Source organism: Podarcis tiliguerta, assembly GCF_965153285.1.
Source record: "Podarcis tiliguerta genome assembly, chromosome: 3".
NCBI lineage: Eukaryota > Metazoa > Chordata > Lepidosauria > Squamata > Lacertidae > Podarcis > Podarcis tiliguerta.
Window position 1 is genome coordinate 101,650,262 of NC_139536.1, and position 16,506 is coordinate 101,666,767.

The 16,506-nt window shown below is 40.1% G+C and overlaps 2 protein-coding genes across 4 annotated transcripts in view; one reads left to right on the plus strand and one right to left on the minus strand.

Moving 5' to 3' along the window:
* Positions 1 to 16,506, minus strand: part of KCNS3 (potassium voltage-gated channel modifier subfamily S member 3) — a 442,125-nt gene that overhangs the window by 128,856 nt on the left and 296,763 nt on the right. The gene's annotated exons all lie outside the window — the stretch shown is intronic.
* SMC6 (structural maintenance of chromosomes 6) overlaps positions 1 to 16,506 on the plus strand; it is a 42,983-nt gene that overhangs the window by 11,966 nt on the left and 14,511 nt on the right. For all 3 annotated transcript variants that reach the window (XR_014508950.1, XM_083431514.1, XM_083431513.1), the window contains exons 4-16: positions 1,118 to 1,223; positions 2,164 to 2,300; positions 3,419 to 3,480; positions 4,066 to 4,146; positions 4,755 to 4,856; positions 5,708 to 5,827; positions 5,912 to 6,010; positions 7,576 to 7,722; positions 8,034 to 8,122; positions 11,499 to 11,669; positions 12,890 to 13,068; positions 14,334 to 14,535; positions 15,478 to 15,592. Coding sequence is in view for 2 of the 3 variants with exons in the window: in XM_083431514.1 (XP_083287640.1) it covers positions 1,118 to 1,223; positions 2,164 to 2,300; positions 3,419 to 3,480; positions 4,066 to 4,146; positions 4,755 to 4,856; positions 5,708 to 5,827; positions 5,912 to 6,010; positions 7,576 to 7,722; positions 8,034 to 8,122; positions 11,499 to 11,669; positions 12,890 to 13,068; positions 14,334 to 14,535; positions 15,478 to 15,592 (1,610 nt within the window). In the remaining variant the exon portion in view is untranslated. The remainder of the gene's footprint in view (positions 1 to 1,117; positions 1,224 to 2,163; positions 2,301 to 3,418; positions 3,481 to 4,065; positions 4,147 to 4,754; positions 4,857 to 5,707; positions 5,828 to 5,911; positions 6,011 to 7,575; positions 7,723 to 8,033; positions 8,123 to 11,498; positions 11,670 to 12,889; positions 13,069 to 14,333; positions 14,536 to 15,477; positions 15,593 to 16,506) is intronic.

Sequence of the window (16,506 nt, forward strand, 5' to 3'; positions counted from 1 at the left end):
ATACATAAGAGAGATAAGATGCTTGGAGAGAAGGAACAGCAGAAGATTATGGGGAAGGGGGAAAAGAAAATCCCCAAATCAAAAAGAGAAAGCCTATCTTATGGGTCATTATTCTTATATGTATTTAAGCGTTTCTTTGGAACGCAGAAACTGTGTTTTATCAGGTCAGACTTGACTGTCATGTCCAGTGTTGTACATTGTAGCTGACAGTAGCTCTCTAGTCTCAGGCATGCTCTTTCACATCATTGCCTATCAGAAACTATATTGCATTACATGGACTTTTTGCCCTACTGTTCATATTTTTCCTCTCTCCCTACAAATAAGTTTGAGCCTGTATCAGAAGAGGGCAAAACAATCAGTTAGGCTCTTTTCCACAAAAGCTTATAACCAAATGAATTTCACTAATGAAATCTATCTTACTTATTATTTTGCAGTTATTTCTATTGAATCATTGAACAGAATAAGAATCCTCTATTTTCTAACTTTACCTTGCTAATTTTGCAGTGAATATGTTGACACACTGAGTTATCATCAAAGCCCACTTTGTGACTGTCAAAAAAAACATTAGCAGTATGTACTCATGCTCCTCAGTTGAGCTTTTCCAGTTGGTTCAGGGCCTCCTGACGCACGAGATGTGAAAGAACCATCAATGGCTTGCTGCGATATATTTGTGTAACACTTAAGAGAATGCTAGTTACAAAATTCTTGTATTTATTTCATAAAATGTATGGGCCACTTTTGTAAAAAATAGAAATTAAGCTATATGATGCAATTAATACCAATGCATTATTAAAGTGTACATTAAAAGCCCAGTAATGCAACACATTTTCACAATACAGCAGCAAATATGAAACAAATGAATATTGAAGCTATAGCTGACCTAGTCTCTCATGAGAAAAAGTGTCATTGAGTTATTTCTACCCAAGAGTGTTTTTATGTTACGTGATCACGTGCTTTATAACCCAGTAGCTTCTTTAGGAATGGTCTTTTTTAAAAAGAAAAATAAGGGGAGGGGAGGAATGGTCTTTTAAAAAAAGAAAAGAATAAGAGCCATTTTTTGCTGCCTTAAAAATAGCTTGCCAACTATTAAGAGCTTAATAAATGTTGCTTCATTCAGGTGGGAAGAGTGCTGTGTTAACGGCCCTTATGGTTGGTCTTGGAGGAAAAGCTACAGTGACAAATCGAGGAACATCTTTGAAAGTATTTGTGAAAGATGGACAGAGGTAAGTCAAAATCCAGTATTAAGGCAGAACGAGTAAGAACAGTACCAGGGATGGAGGGAAGAATTTCCTGTTCCTCCAGAAATACTCTGCAATCTTTGAGGCCAGTGTCAGGTGGTGAGATCTCTGCAAGAGTAATACATATTAGCTAGCTACCTACACCAACCATTTGTGGTGTCAGCAATCTTTGAGGCCAGTGTCAGCCATTTGTTAGTTCCCAGGAGAGGTTAATTGTAAGTCTGTACAACTCCTCCAGTCCATCTTGGAATTGTTGCAGTCTGCAGATGTTACGGCTTGAGTGTTAGGTTATGCCTTTTTTCTTACCCTGCCTCCTGGTCTAGAAACATTGGGCACTATTTACTGATATTTGTGCTCATTTTTACAAAGGTGTTGCGTACTGTGGATTAAAAATAATATCTTCCTTGGCATAAGGCTTAGAGTACTTATTTATTATTTCATAAAATACACTGCATGATTGTAAAAGAAGCTCAAAGCGGTTTACAAAAAAGATAAAACAAGAAAATCGAGAAAAATGCACAGCCATGCTTTTAAACATACAAAAAGTTAAAATACTAAAACAGATTAAAATCTCCTCAACTTCTAAGCTCCTGGGTAGGCTTGTCTAAACAAGAATGTTTGTAGCAGGCACCAGAAAGAGTACAGTGAAGGTGCCTGCTTGATCTCAAGTGGCAGGGAGTTCCAAAGTGTAGGTGCTGCCACACTTTACAGCTGTGGAATGGGTCTACTGTGGCACCTGTAGTATTGCCAATTCTGCCGATTGAAGCAATCTAGTGGGCACATGTTGGGTAAGGCAATCTCATAGGTGACCTGGTTGCAAGTTGTTAAGGGCTTTATATGCTACTGGCAACACCTTGAACTTGGTTAAAAAGATAATTTCTTGAATTTACATGTTAATTAAAATCAGCTCATTTTTTGTCTTCAGTTCTGCAGATGTTTCAATAACGCTGCGAAACCGAGGGGAAGATGCGTTTAAACCACAGCAGTACGGTGACTCTATCACCATCAGTCAACGCATAAACTTGGAAGGACATCGTAATTACAAACTGAAAAGCAGCACAGGTACTTTTAATTTTTATGAAGTATTCAAAGAAGCTCTATTTTTAGAAGAAACGTGAGCTGAGCTGCCTTCTTTCTTAAATACAGTAAGCCCATAGCTTGTTGTGCATTTAACTTGTATGCATTCAGGCTTACCTGCATAGCATTTTTTTGAACAAAAGGAAAAAGGGGGTGGCGTTCTGGGAAAAATGAAGTTGACAATCCTACCTGACATTGAACCTATTGACTCTGCAATTTTAGGCACGATCCCTGGAACGTAACCCCCACATAAGTTGTGGGCCTCCTGTATCCTCTTGTAAATGTTGGTATAACATGAGCATGCAGATACCTTGTACTGCTCAATATTTTTTTTGTTGGACTGCTTTGGCTTGCTTCATCATTAGCAAGGGTAATGATAGGATTGTGTCTGCATTATACCGGTGTCTACCACGACGTTGTAGGCATAGTAATAAGTCAGAAGGATTGGCCTGGTTTTTCACTCCTCAGGCTTCCCTGTCAATGTTACTAGTCCATCTGCATGCCCCAGCTTGATCATTAGTATTAGATCAGTTTTAATCTAAATTGTACATAGGGAAGCTCAAACAATTTCTTAAAGGGGCACACTAGGAAAACTCAGGATTGTTTCTCTTCTTCTTTTTGTCAGATTGTCTTCCTTGGTGCGAGTCTTCTTCTCTATTCTCTCCCCTATCATGCACTTTTGCTGTTGTTTAAATAAAAAAGGCCTTTCAATTTTGTTCCTTCAAGTCACCTTCTGTGTCCCACTTATGTTTTCTTGCTTTGCATCACTCCCTCTGGTGCCATGCCCTACCCCCTTTTGTTATGACTTCACAGAGGAAGGGGAAAGTGTAGAAATCCACTGCCTTGCTAAACATAAACAAGTGATAACACAATAGGAGAAAGCCTTGGCAGTAGCTGCAGAGCAAGCTCCTCTGGCCCCTCCTCTGCTATTACAGTGCAAGTTCATAAAAAAGCAATAGTGCTTTCCACGGTACATTAGTTGTCCTGGCTGGAGCCACAGCCAGAGAGTTGATTTGCCCCCCAACCTCAGTGGTATAATTTAATTGGTGTTACGTAGTAATTTTAAAATTTTGATTATGGTTTATTCTCATTTTTATATTCAGGTGCCATAATTTCATCCAAGAAGGAAGAATTAACTGCCATCCTAGATCACTTTAATATCCAGGTAAGTCTAAATTTGTTTACTTCTACATATAACACCTAATAGATGATTTTAAAAAATTGTTTTGATGTTCTATGCTTAAGGGTGTGTAGACAATTACTGCAGCTTATGATTCCTCCCCTCCTTGAATTGAAGCCCCTATGCTCAAACTCTTATAGCAACTTTTCATGCGTCACGAGAAACTGGTTTTGGGTGGTAGTGACTGAGTGTATTATCAAAAGGTTCCTCTGGGCATACTGTTTGCAGTGCAGTTCTCTAAATTGTGGCCAACGGTTACGTGGAATTTGTGTTTGCATTTTAAAAACAAACTTGCCCGTTAAAGCTCTTCTGACATCCTGTTTCAGTGAGCCGTTTGTGACTTCTCAAATTCTTAAAATAGTAAAGGTGCTGTAAAGGAAAATCTTCACGAACTTTTATGTAGTTAATTAAAAGCCGTTATGCTTGAGATACTGTTACAACCATAATAATAATTTATCTTGTCTTGCAATGGATGTTGAAGAGAATTTCTGAATTTCAAGTGACTGCTTACTTAAATATTGACTCCTTGCCAAAGCTAAACAAAATAGTAAGTGACTTTTGTTGTTGCAGGTGGATAATCCTGTATCTATACTCACTCAGGAAATGAGCAAACAGTTCTTGCAATCTAAAAATGAAGGTGACAAATACAAGGTAAACAAAACTACCATATGATGTTGTCAGTAATCCATCGGGGAGTGTATGATGTGTTAGTAGAGGGGTAGTACCTCTGGTGGGGGACATGTTGTGCTTCTTCTGGGCTAGTTTGTCCACCTTTGGTCCCCACCCTCCTAGAAGCTGTCAGTATGCCCAGAACATATTGTTCTGTTTTCCTTTGGACCACATCAGCGCAGTGGGGGGGGGGGGAGCTTGTTGTCTGGGCAGCCCAGGACCTCCGTTCGCACTGCCTAGGCTTGTGCCCCAAGGAGGTCACTTCAGTGCTGCTAATGACTTCACCCTTGGAAGCACACTCCATTGTCTCTTGAGACAAACAGATAGCAACAAATGTGTGCTCTTCTTATTCAGATCTTGAGCAGCTTGAAGGGCTTGATGAGTATATTGGAAGCATGCACAAAATTTACATTCAGTGGATAGCCATAGTACTGCTTCTTTATGTTCTTATCGTGCGCATGTTGAGTGAGGTGGGTGGAGCGGGTAACTAGGGTTTTATGAAATGTGTAAGTATAAATGGACTGCATTCATAATTCTTAGTCTTTTAGAAAGTCAGTTATAGAACATGAACTTGTGTTTTCTTGCATTAGTTCTTTATGAAGGCAACACAGTTGGAGCAGATGAAAGAAGATTATGCATACATTATGGAAACCAAAGCAAGAACTCATGATCAGATTGAACAAGGAGCAAAGGTACTATAAACAGTAATGTTATGTCTCCCAGGCCCACATACTGGACTGTGAAACTCCACCTCCCCCAGCCTTTCATACTGGTTCTAGGTTCACTGAGAAGTGCTAAAATAAGACCAGTAGCCCTACAAAAAGAAGGGACACGGGTGGCACTGTGGTCTAAACCACTGAGCCTCTTGGGCATGCTGATCAGATGGTAGGCGGTCTGAATCCCCATGATAGGGTCCCCGTGACAGGGTGACCTTCTGTTGCTCAGTCCCAGCTCCTGTTTGAAAGCATGCCAAAAAAAAGTGCAAGTAGATAAATAGGTACTGCTCCGGCGGGAAGGTAAACGGCGTTTGCGTGCGTTGCTCTGGTTTTGGTGTTCTGTTGCACCAGAAGTGGCTTAGTCATGCTGGCCACATGACCCGGAAAAACTGCAGACAAACGCCGGCTCCCTCAGCCTGTAAAGCGAGATGAGCGCCGCAACCCTAGAATCGTCTGCAACTGGACTTAACTGTCAGGGGTCCTTTATCTTTACCTTTTAGTCCTACAAAATAAATTCCTAACACTGATTTATGCTTCATGAAGCACCATAGTCACTTTTTAAAAATATATACTATTTTGTTAAAGATTTTGTGCAAACAAGCAAAAGCAATTACAACAGAATCTCATACAAATGATTTTGTAAAAACACAACTGCAACTTAAAGAAACAATGCACAGATGCAGTAAAACATTTAGTAAGATACATAATCTGATACTGAGCTTCCTAGAAGGCTCCTCTGGGTTTCTTCTGTCCCTAGTAAACACTAAGAAATGGTCCTAGTATCTGTACTGCTGTCATCTCCAACAACATTTTGTGTCTCTCCTTAGTATCTTGAAGAACTTCGGAAGCGTTATTTGGAGAAGGAGGATCGTTACAAAAGTATTGCTTTTGTGAGTGAAATGCAGAATGAACTGAAGAAGTTACAGCACCAAATAGCTTGGGCAATGGTAATTTGTTGTTTCAGTACCTGTATATGGATTTAAATTGTGTGATATTTATTGTGTGATGCTTACATTAATCTTACATTTTAGGTGAGAGACACTGAAAATGGAGTTGAAACACTCAGAGATGAAATTGGTGCTCTAGAAGCGAGAACTGGAAAATTTGTTGAGAAAGTGAAAGAATGGCAGGTATATATGCATTTATTGCAAATACTGACTTGAATTGCTTTGATTCTCTTGTTCAAGTGAAGCATTGTTTATGTTTCTTTAATGACTTGGCGCGACTAACACAGCCAGTTTTAAAATCTTACCTGTACACTTTAAAAAATAGGTTAGTGTGACTGGTGTCTTCTGAGACTGCATCACAAAATGTCAGATCTGTTAAGCAGTCTGCTTTATTGTCACCTCTCATCAAAGCCTTAGCCTTCATGCAAGGATCACAAGAAGAAAGAACAGATGCTTCTTGTACAGGTCCACATAAATGCCCTTGCATGAGCTATTTGGCCATCTAATTAAATGTGTGCTACTTGTGAGCTTTCTCATATAAGTAAATTGTATTTAGAAGACTGGAGAAGCAAATATCTCAGTTTTGAGTTACTGTATTTTTCGCCCTATAGGACGCACTTTTTCCCCTCCAAAAATGAAGGGGAAATGTGTGTGCGTCCTATGGGGCGAATGCAGGCTTTCGCTGAAGCCTGGAGAGCGAGAGGGTTCTCGCTCTCCAGGCTTCAGGAGAGCCGCAGCGCCAGCCCCACAAGCTCCGGGGACAGCGGGGAGGTGCAGCGCATCTTCCCACTGTCCCCGGACCTGGTCTGCAGGCGGGCGGTGGGGAGAAGAGTGCTTCTCCCCGCTGCCTGCCCTGCAAGCTCTGGGGACAGCGGGGAGGCGCAGCGCGTCTTCCCACTGTCCCCGGACCTGGTCTGCAGGCAGGCGGTGGGGAGAAGAGCGCTTCTCTCCGCTGCCGGCCCCACAAGCCCCTGGGGGGGGGAATAATTTTCCCCCCTTTATTCCCCCCCCAAAAAAACCTTGGTGCATCCTATGGGCCGGTGCGTCCTATGGGGCGAAAAATACGGTACTTTGAGTTACGTGTCAGCTTTTATCGGCATAGAATCTAATAAATGATGAACAAAGATTTTGTAGAAAATAATTCAGTGTTCCTATTACTGCCCTGTAATATTTGGCATTTGAGGTGATTTTTTTGTTTACATGTGTCCTTTAATGAAGCCAAGTTGAGAGAACCATTTGGTCAAGAGTGGATACCACGGCCAGGCCGAAGCCATCGATAGGTCTACCCAAACCACCTCTGGTTGGCTGCCATCCCTGGCCAGAACCTAAAGTGTAGCTTGGATACGATGCTGCTTAGTTGATCAGAAAAGGGCAAGAACATCTTCCTGGTATTTTTGCCAGGGGCTTCATCTTGCCCAAGGGGGCTGGGATGGATACCCTGGCCCTCCTTTGTGTCAGAAGAGGACTCCAAGATTGAAGTACTCACAGTGCTAGGCTGCCCATCAGTTTGTACTAGGCTCAGCTGTAAGGTTCCCAGTTAAAACCAGAGGCCTGACATTATGTTAATGAAATTCAGAATGAAGTGTTGTCTGGAAAGTAAAAGGTTATCATACTTCATCTGCCAACTGTTGACCCTTTCTCTCGTTCCATGTCATGGCTGATTTCTCTCAACTTCCTTTGGATCAGTCTCTGCACATTCACCTAATTTCCCTGGTATAATGAGATTTCTGATTGTTTTGTCTTTTCAGACTAAGGTAAAAGATGCAGAAGGAAAACACAGAACTATGCAAGACAAGCTAGAGAAGATAACGGAAGAAGCTCAGGCATTAGAACCATCATGTGCTGCTTTGAAAGCAGATGTTCTATCTAAAAGAAGAGCAAAGAATGATGCAGAGGTTTGTGGATGTAAAGTTCAGACTTAGAAGTTCTGTAAGAATTTGCCACACACTAATGGTCTAGGCATACTTTAGTATTTTGTGCAGATATGCACTGAAATCAGACACACAGATTCTTTTATCAGCAGAGTTGGGTGTCTTGGATTGTAAAACGCATGAAAGCAGAGTAATGGGTCAAATGAGTATAATTTCAAAAAAGGCAGAAGAAATAACAGATTGAAGTTGCTCTTCAGCTATAATATTTTTGTCAATCTCTGCTGTAAGTTTGTTCCACTCAGTTGTTCACCAGAGTTTTGCTTTCCTTGTTTAAGGCAGCATATAATCGGTCTCAAAATGAATTGAAACGCTTGGTGAAAGACCATGAACAGCTTTGCAAAAAAATTGAGGAACTGAAGACCAGGTAATGTTTCATTTTCTAAATATGTTGTATCACAAAGAGAAGTGAGTAAAGACCATAAACAGCTTTGCAAAAAAATTGAGGAACTGAAAACCAGGTAATGCTTCATTTTCTAAATATGTTGTATCACAAAGAGAAGTGAGTAAACGGGCATTTTGTTACCCAAAACCACCATATATATATATATATATATATATATATATATATATGTATATATGTATATATATATATATATCTGTAAGAAACATGTAATGACAAACAAGAAGTTGAAACATCTCTCCTCTGTGTTATCGATAACACTGGTCAACAACAAATTTGTTGTCTGCGTTTTTTCAGCTGATTCAGGACAAATCTGATGCGCTGAATCCAAAAATCACATTGGTTTTGCTCAATCAGGTCAGGTTTTTGAGCTATGGCCACATGTCATTTTTTAATGTTTTTGTTCACATGTACGCTTGTGTGGAGCATTTTAGAAGAAGTTGGTGGGGGTAAAATGCCATGTAGAATAATTGTTTTGATTGGAAATGATTATTTTAATGACAAGAAGTATTCAGGTCCGATAGTTCTGGGTGATTATGTCGAAAAGGGATCAATTTGAAGTCATAAAACCTCGAAATCTTCCATAAATTGGTGTGGCAAAGCATAAAGTTGGGGGATCAAAACCCCTGGCTCACTCGAGTACACTGAAGGAGAACTATGAAGGGGTGAAGTATGTGCTGGAGAAAATTGGTTATGATCAGCATAAGTGGTGTATTTGTGTTGACCTGAAGATGGTGAACTTTTTGTTGGGACAACAGTCTGGCTTCACCAAGTACCCATGTTTTCTGTGCATGTGGGATAGTAGGGACCGTGCTCAGCATTACACGAAGAAGGACTGGCCTGTGCGGGAGGAATTGGTGCCTTGCAGAAGAAGGAACGTCATCAATGACCCTCTGGTGGACAGAGACAGAATACTCTTCCCACCGCTGCACATCAAGCTCGGCTTAATCAAGCAGTTCACCAAGGCTCTGGACAAGGATAGTGACTGCTTCACTTACTTGTGCCAGGGTTTTCCAGGATTGACCATGGAGAAGTTGAAAGCTGGCATCTTTGACGGACCACAGATCCGTCAGCTCATCAGAGATCCAGAGTTCGGAAATTCAATGAACGAAGTGGAACTGGAAGTGTGGAAGGCATTTGTTCTGGTAGTGAAGAACTTTCTTGGCAACAATAAGGCCAGAAACTACGCAGAACTTGTCAACAACATGCTGACTGCTTTCAGAAACCTGGGCTGCAACATGAGCATCAAGATGCACTACGTATTTTCACATATGGACCGGTTTCCTGAGAACCTGGGTTCAATGAGTGATGAGCAGGGGGAGAGATTCCATCAGGACATGAAAGAGATTGAGACCAGGTATCAGGGTCGCTGGGACGCAGTCATGATGGCTGACTACTGTTGGACTCTGAAGAGAGACCTCCCTGCCGCTGAGCATTCCAGGAGTTCCAAGAAACGGAAGTTCAAGCCCTGAAGTTTGAAAAATGGTGAAGCAACATGCAATTTACGTGTACTTACCTTTATCAATGCCCACCATTCCGTTTACAGTAATCGATGTTTCTATCAGGTAATCAATATATGTTATTGGAAAAGCATTTTATTCTCTTAAAAACATATTTAGGATGATATGTGTTGACAAAAATCAACAAAAATATTATCAAAAATAATGCCACAAAAATGTAATCGATTTTGTCACAAGATCTGATTTTTTTCAAATCAACATAGCACAAAAACCTGACCTGATGGAGAGAAACAGATGCCATTTTCTGATTCAGCAGTGCAAAAATACCCTAAATCAGTTGTAGAAATCTAGACAACATTCAAAAAGTAAAAAATTGTTGCCCAGTGTAATTTCCTAAAAGTTCACTTTATGTTTAAACAAGATTGACCAAGTTGAAAACAGAGAAGTTGAAATTTATTATAAGCAATCTTTTTTATCTCTTAAGTATATATCAGCTTATTAAACTTAATTATATTAAATTTATTTACTTATTAAACTCTGCTAAAACTGTGCTCTGGTTATCTCACACTTTGACTACTCCAGTCTTCTATCTGGCTGTCTTCTCTTCTATTTTAGAAACTTCATTGCAAAATCATTAATGTCCATCTTCAGATAATTATTTTTTGTCAGAAGCCTTTAATGCCACTTCTGCATCCTGCAAAAACTCTCCTTAAATGCTTTTTGCATCCTTGCTTCATTAAAGATAAAAGAAAACCCTTATGAGGGCCCCCTCACTTAACTTTTTATGAATTAAAAAGTTGGAGATGCTAGCTTTTCTTTTTAGAAGTGACACAATCACTTGCCCATTTTGGTTTTCCTTTTCTGGATTTAAAATACACTTTTTGATATTGAGGAACTAGTACTTTAGCATTATTCCAAATGCAGCAACACTATGTGTATAATGGTACTATGATTTGTCAATTGGGCAAATCTCCCAGAGAAGCCCTTTATTATTATTATTCTTCATATTATTACTATTTTACAACTGCTACTGGACTATCCACCAGAACCACAAGTTCCATCAGCATAGATGTGAAGCTAGCCCCCCCCCCCCCGAACAGCACCTTACTTTTATTTATGCAGAGTCTCATTTGCTATTTTGTTGCCCATTCAGTCACTTTGGAAATACCCTTTTGGAGCCCTTTGCTGCTTGGGTTGTAAAGATCTTTAAAAATTGGTTACTCCACTGGAATCTAGATAAATGTATAAGCATCTTAAATAGCACTGATCTCTAATAAAGATGAGTGTGGGGGCTGGCTGCTTACTTCCCTCCTTTGTGATAATTTTCTGTCTCCCACTCCTTTCTGCTACTTGTTTGTTCATCGCTTGCTGATCCATAAGAGGATGTGTCATTTTGTATGACAGCTAAGTGTACTCTGAAACCTTTGGTGGTAGACTTTATCAAATATAAATCTGCCCACTTTATCCCCCTTGCCCTGTTTCCTCTCTCTGTTTCCCCCATTTTTTATTTAGAGTATATTCCTTGCAGGCAGAAAGATGTCTCTAAGATGCAAAGAGTGATGTATAAATAATAATTATATAATTAATCTACAGTGCTTTGCTAAAAGCAGGTAGAAAAGCACATGCTGCTGCCTTTTGTTCAGAGAATGGTAAATAACATAAGTCTCTGTGGGATTTTAAAAATCTATAAATGCAGCCTTAAAATCTGTATTCGTGTTTATTTTAAAAAGCAAGTGTGAAACTGTGGATAGCCAGTTTTGATTAAACTCAAATGCTGCGTGCATAAAAGCTGCCCCAAAGGAAAGATGTATGTCACAAAAGTATTCCTCCAGAGCAGCTCTTTAATAATATAATACTGTTTGGTTTGCATGGTGTTACAGTGCTGAACAAATTTCGGAGCCTGAAACGTTGGAAAAACAAGCAAGAATTGAACGAGCAGCTAAGGAAGAGCAGTTAAGGACACTTCTTGATCAAGAAGAATCAAATGATAACCAAATAAAGCAGTTTCAAGCGGCTATAAAAACATACAAGGAAGAGGCTGTGAGGCTTAAGTAAGTTTATGAGATGTAACTGTCGTTATTACTTGATTTGTGTTTTGTGCTATAAGTTGGGCTTCTGAGCATTTATTTTTCTTGCTCTGTGGACCACAGCTAGCACCTTCATTCAGCTCTCTCCTGCCGGGCATATTTGTCTGAGGAGAAGCATGTATGTTCAACTCTTTCTTGGTTAGTTTTGGGAAGGGACAAGGGATCGTTTCAGTTTCAGTTCCCTGTTGTTTTTCTTCAAGGGGTAGAGGTGAGTGCCTTTTTGATAAAGACATCTGACATCCCACTTTGCAAACAAACACATTTTTTTTTATAAAAAAAATAAAAAACAATAAAAGCAGTTATTTTATAAGCTTCCTCTGGAGAAGGGCACCTAGGGTACCAACTTGGGGAATGTGTTACTAAATACAAATGGCTTGCAGTTTTGCAAACATCTTTCTGATGATTAGTTGGAATCTTCTTTCTTGTGAATTGAAGCCATTGGTTTGGGACCTACTGTCAAGAGCAGGAGAAAACAAGCTTGCTCCATCTTCCATGTGACAACCCTTCAGATATTTGAAGATGGCTATTTCCTCTCAGTTGCTTCTCTTTCAGGCTAAACATACAGAAACTATGAAGCTCCCTTATTTTGGTCATTGGATGTGGCATGTTGTTTACTGAATCTTGTTACAGTGAAACCTTGGTTCTAGAACTTAATCCGTTCTGGGAGTCCATTTGACTCCCAAAACTGTTCAAAAACTAAGGTGTGGCTTCCAATTGGCTGTAGGAGCTTCCTGCACTCAAACGGAAGCTGCGTTGGACATTCAGCTTCCAAAAAACATTCACAAACCAGAACACTTACTTCCGGGTTTGCAGCTTTCAGAAGCCGATTTGTTTGACAACAAATCAAAGCCATTCGGGAAGGTATGGCTGTATATTAATAGTATTCAAGTGTGCTTGTTTGTATGTTATTCTATTTTTGTTTTGCTATGTTACTATGAAATTGTTTAGTAGTGTTTGTTTGAAATGCAACCCTGTTTCTTTGTTACAAGTCACTTTGAGCTTGTTTTTGTGTGTGGAAAAGTGGCATACAAATAAAGTGAATCAATGATTGACTTGGAAGCCCTGCTAAAGCAATTGTACCTTATAAGCAATCAGGTGGTGTGCAAAAGGCTACCTGTTTCTATAAAATGGACTAGGCCTTAATAATAATGCATGATATTTCAGTAGCTTCTTTGTTGTTTTAGGAAGGAAGAATTGGAACTGAGGAAAATATTGGATTCTCATCAACGACAGCTAAAAGAGTTAAAGGAGAGTAAAACAGATCAACTGAAAAGGTTTGGACACTATATGCCAAAGCTCTGTAAAGCAATTGAAGAGGCTCACCAGCAGGGGCAGTTTAAATACAAACCAATAGGACCCGTAGGTAATTTATAATTCTCCTTGTAAATAATTTTTAAACATTGAAAAGTAGACTATGGATACTGCATCACAATTTTAATGGTTCTCAGATTTGATCCTGAAATAGTAAACTTTGTGATTTCTTGATGTACGTCCATGGCTGTGTTCTTCATCCTGGTATTGCTGAATAAGGATGGTGACAGTGGGAGACTCTTAAATTCCTATTCCCCAACTATATCGCAGTCTTAGCTGTGCTTTTATAACCCTCTTCAGATATTTTCATGAATTGCCTGCATACCTCTGTCCCCATCCCCAGTTTTACACATTGCAGTTGGTCTATAAGTAGTATACTGACCACCAAGTAGCGTGCATATATTGAGGATTTGCATTTTAAAAACAGACTACCATGACTTTGTTGTGGGTTTTTTGCGTGCTTCAGTATTGGGAATCCTTACTCTTGTTTTGTTTTGGGCCACTGTGTGAAAAAAAAGATTTTGTACTAGGTAGGCCTTTCGTCTTATATAACAGGGCCGCAATTGCGTTCTTAGGAGTGGCTGGCCACCTTTGCTTCATTGTAAAGTGGTTTCAGCCTTGCCAGGAGGTTATAGCTTGTGGATTTACATTCATTTTAGTGGAATAATCTTCTGGGAAGTTGCTTTTAGAATAAAAGTTCAAACCTTTTTTTTATATTCTTTGCGTTCTATAGAAAGGCAAGAACTTTACACTGAATAAAAAATGGAAAAAGCAAGGATAAGGGAAAAAAAATATTTGGAAAGTGTATTGAAGTTTTGAGGTATTTTTAAAAAAAAATTCAAAAATTAAACTGTGCCATTCATAGGCCAAGATAAGCATTGTCTCTACTGTTGGTTTCAAAGGATTTAAATCCCCTGCATGGTAGAAACATAGTCACAGGCCCAAACTAAATTTGACATTAATGGCTTGCAGGTATGTAAACCGCACATTCATTACATTTTAAACAGCCATTGCATATGCACATTCAATCTCTCTCCCCCTCCCTCCCTGATTCCCCCTCCCCACATAAGCTGCTATTAGTTTTGGATGTGGAGCTCCAAAACTCCTGCAGTGGCTACTAAAACACCCCATTCATGAGCATTTAAATTGCTTTGATGTCTAGTTTGGTGAACTTCTGAAAATGGAGTTACCTCCGAGCTACCTTTTATATTACTATGGCATTTTCACACAAGAGGGGGTGAGAACCTCAGGCTGCGGCGTTCAGATGCTTTAATGTTGACATTACATACAATGCTGAGACTTTCTTCTTGCATTCAGGTGCTTTTATTCATCTGAAAGATCCCGATTTTGCGTTGGCTATTGAGGCATGTTTAAAAAGCTTGATCTGGGGATTTTGCTGTGATAATCATAAAGATGAACGAACTTTACAGATGTTAATGTCCAACTACTGTGAACATGCTTCTCGTCCTCAAATCGTTGTTAGTTCTTTCCAAAATAAGCTTCATGATGTAAGCCAAAGGTGAGTGTATCTGACACTTGGTCTGTGTAAACTGGAATTTTGAATTTTCATTAAGGGTTTATAGTTATGCTGCATTACTGTTGAGGGTCATTGATAGAACTATTGACTTAATGGTAACTTAGATATTTGTTATTGTCACCCTTAGTTCTAACAAATATTATGGGACAAGAGACCTTTTTTCAGATAGTATACAAATGGTTTCATTTCCCAGTTCTTTGACAGCAGCCTGTTTGCAGAATATCAAAGTGCAGTGTCTAAGGGTGCACACCATAAGTATTTTACTAGTAATTAAACCCACTGAACTCTGTGGAAGTTATTTTGGAATCAACACGCATAAGATTGGGCTGTAAGATTAGTTATTGGTTATGTAAAATTATTCATAATGTTAATGAACTTGGCTGCTTATGCTGGTTTGCAGTGGAATCAGGTACTTCACTCTGAATTGCTACATATCCAAAAACTGCTACAGCTTTGAGCTGATTAATTAGAATTCATCTTGCTGTATGCAGTGGTCCGCTTCTGTTCATGGAAGGACATTTGAGCCAAGTGACGTTTCTGCTAATGAAAGGCAGAGAAGCCATTTTTGTTGGTTCCTCCCCCCCACCCTTTTCCACCCTGTGGCATGGGAGGTGGTGTGAGGGGCTGCACAAAACAGGAGGAATCAGCAAAGGTTTCCAGAGTTCTGCACTGATTTAAATACCCCTTTGCAAATGGAACGACTTCATCCATGGGGGGGGGGGGCACACACATCATTTTAGATAGATTTTCCAAATATGGTCAATACATTTATGCTTCTGAAAATGTAACTGAAATGCTCTATATGCCATCTTTTGTAAGGCTGCAAGTGAAGTGACTGCATTGTAAGAACATAAAATAAAATACAAATGCTATAAATACAAATACAAATGCTACTGGGTTGTTTTTGTTTTTGTTTTGTAATAGGGAAGTTGTTCATCCTGAATTCCCATCAGTCTTGGCTGCGTTAGACATCGATAATGCAGTAATAGCCAATTGCTTAATTGATATGCGGCGCATAGAAACAGTCCTGTTAATCAAAGTAAGATTTAATTCTCATACCTCTAGTGCATAGAAAGCCTTACTTGATGTTTCTATAACAGTTCAGATAATTCTGTATTACCTTGGACCAAAGATTTTCAACCTTTTTGAGTCCACAGCTCCCTTGACCAACTACATTCTTTCTGTGGCACCCTTGTGGGGCTCAGGAGCCCAGTTATGTCACCCCTTGCCTGCAGAGCCGGCAGTCTCTCACGCTTTCTCAAACACCCTCCCTTGTGGAGTGTTCCCTCAACTGTCTCCTTGGGAGTCCTCTGGGCAGCCGCTGCCGCCCCTGATCTCTGAGCTGCCCCCCTGGCCCAAAGAGAGGTGACTCCTCACACTGCCCCACAGGGACCTAGGACTTTCTGTCCAATCCCAACAGCAAGGGCTGGACTCCCTGGCTTGCTTGCTTACTCTGAGGCCACCTCAGCTCCTGGCAACCAGCACCCCTGACCAGCCCCAGAGGCACCATTCACCTGCAGAGTTTGTAGCTAGGGCTGCTGCAACAAACAGTTGTGGAAGCCATTGGGAGGCAGAGACATGAGAGGACATCAGAGGAGGGAGGGAAGGGAAGAGGGATAGAGGCCAGTGTTGCCTGCAGCACCCCTGACCATCGTTCAAGGCACCCAAGGGTACCACGGCACACTGGTTGAAAACCACTCACTTAGACCATTCACTGCATGCTATTTCTATATCACATTGTAACAAAGAAATAATTTTAAATGCCAGGTGTTTCTCAAATTGACTTGCTGGTTATGTTAGAGAGAGTGGAATTTAACAAGATGTGTGATTATTGCAGTGCATGGGAAAAGCTCGTTGGTTTCTGACTACAGTTTCAAGAGAGATTGGCAGCTGATTTTATTTAAGGCAGGTAGACTGTAGTAGCCCCTCTGTTCTCTTTCTGCAGGGAAGAAA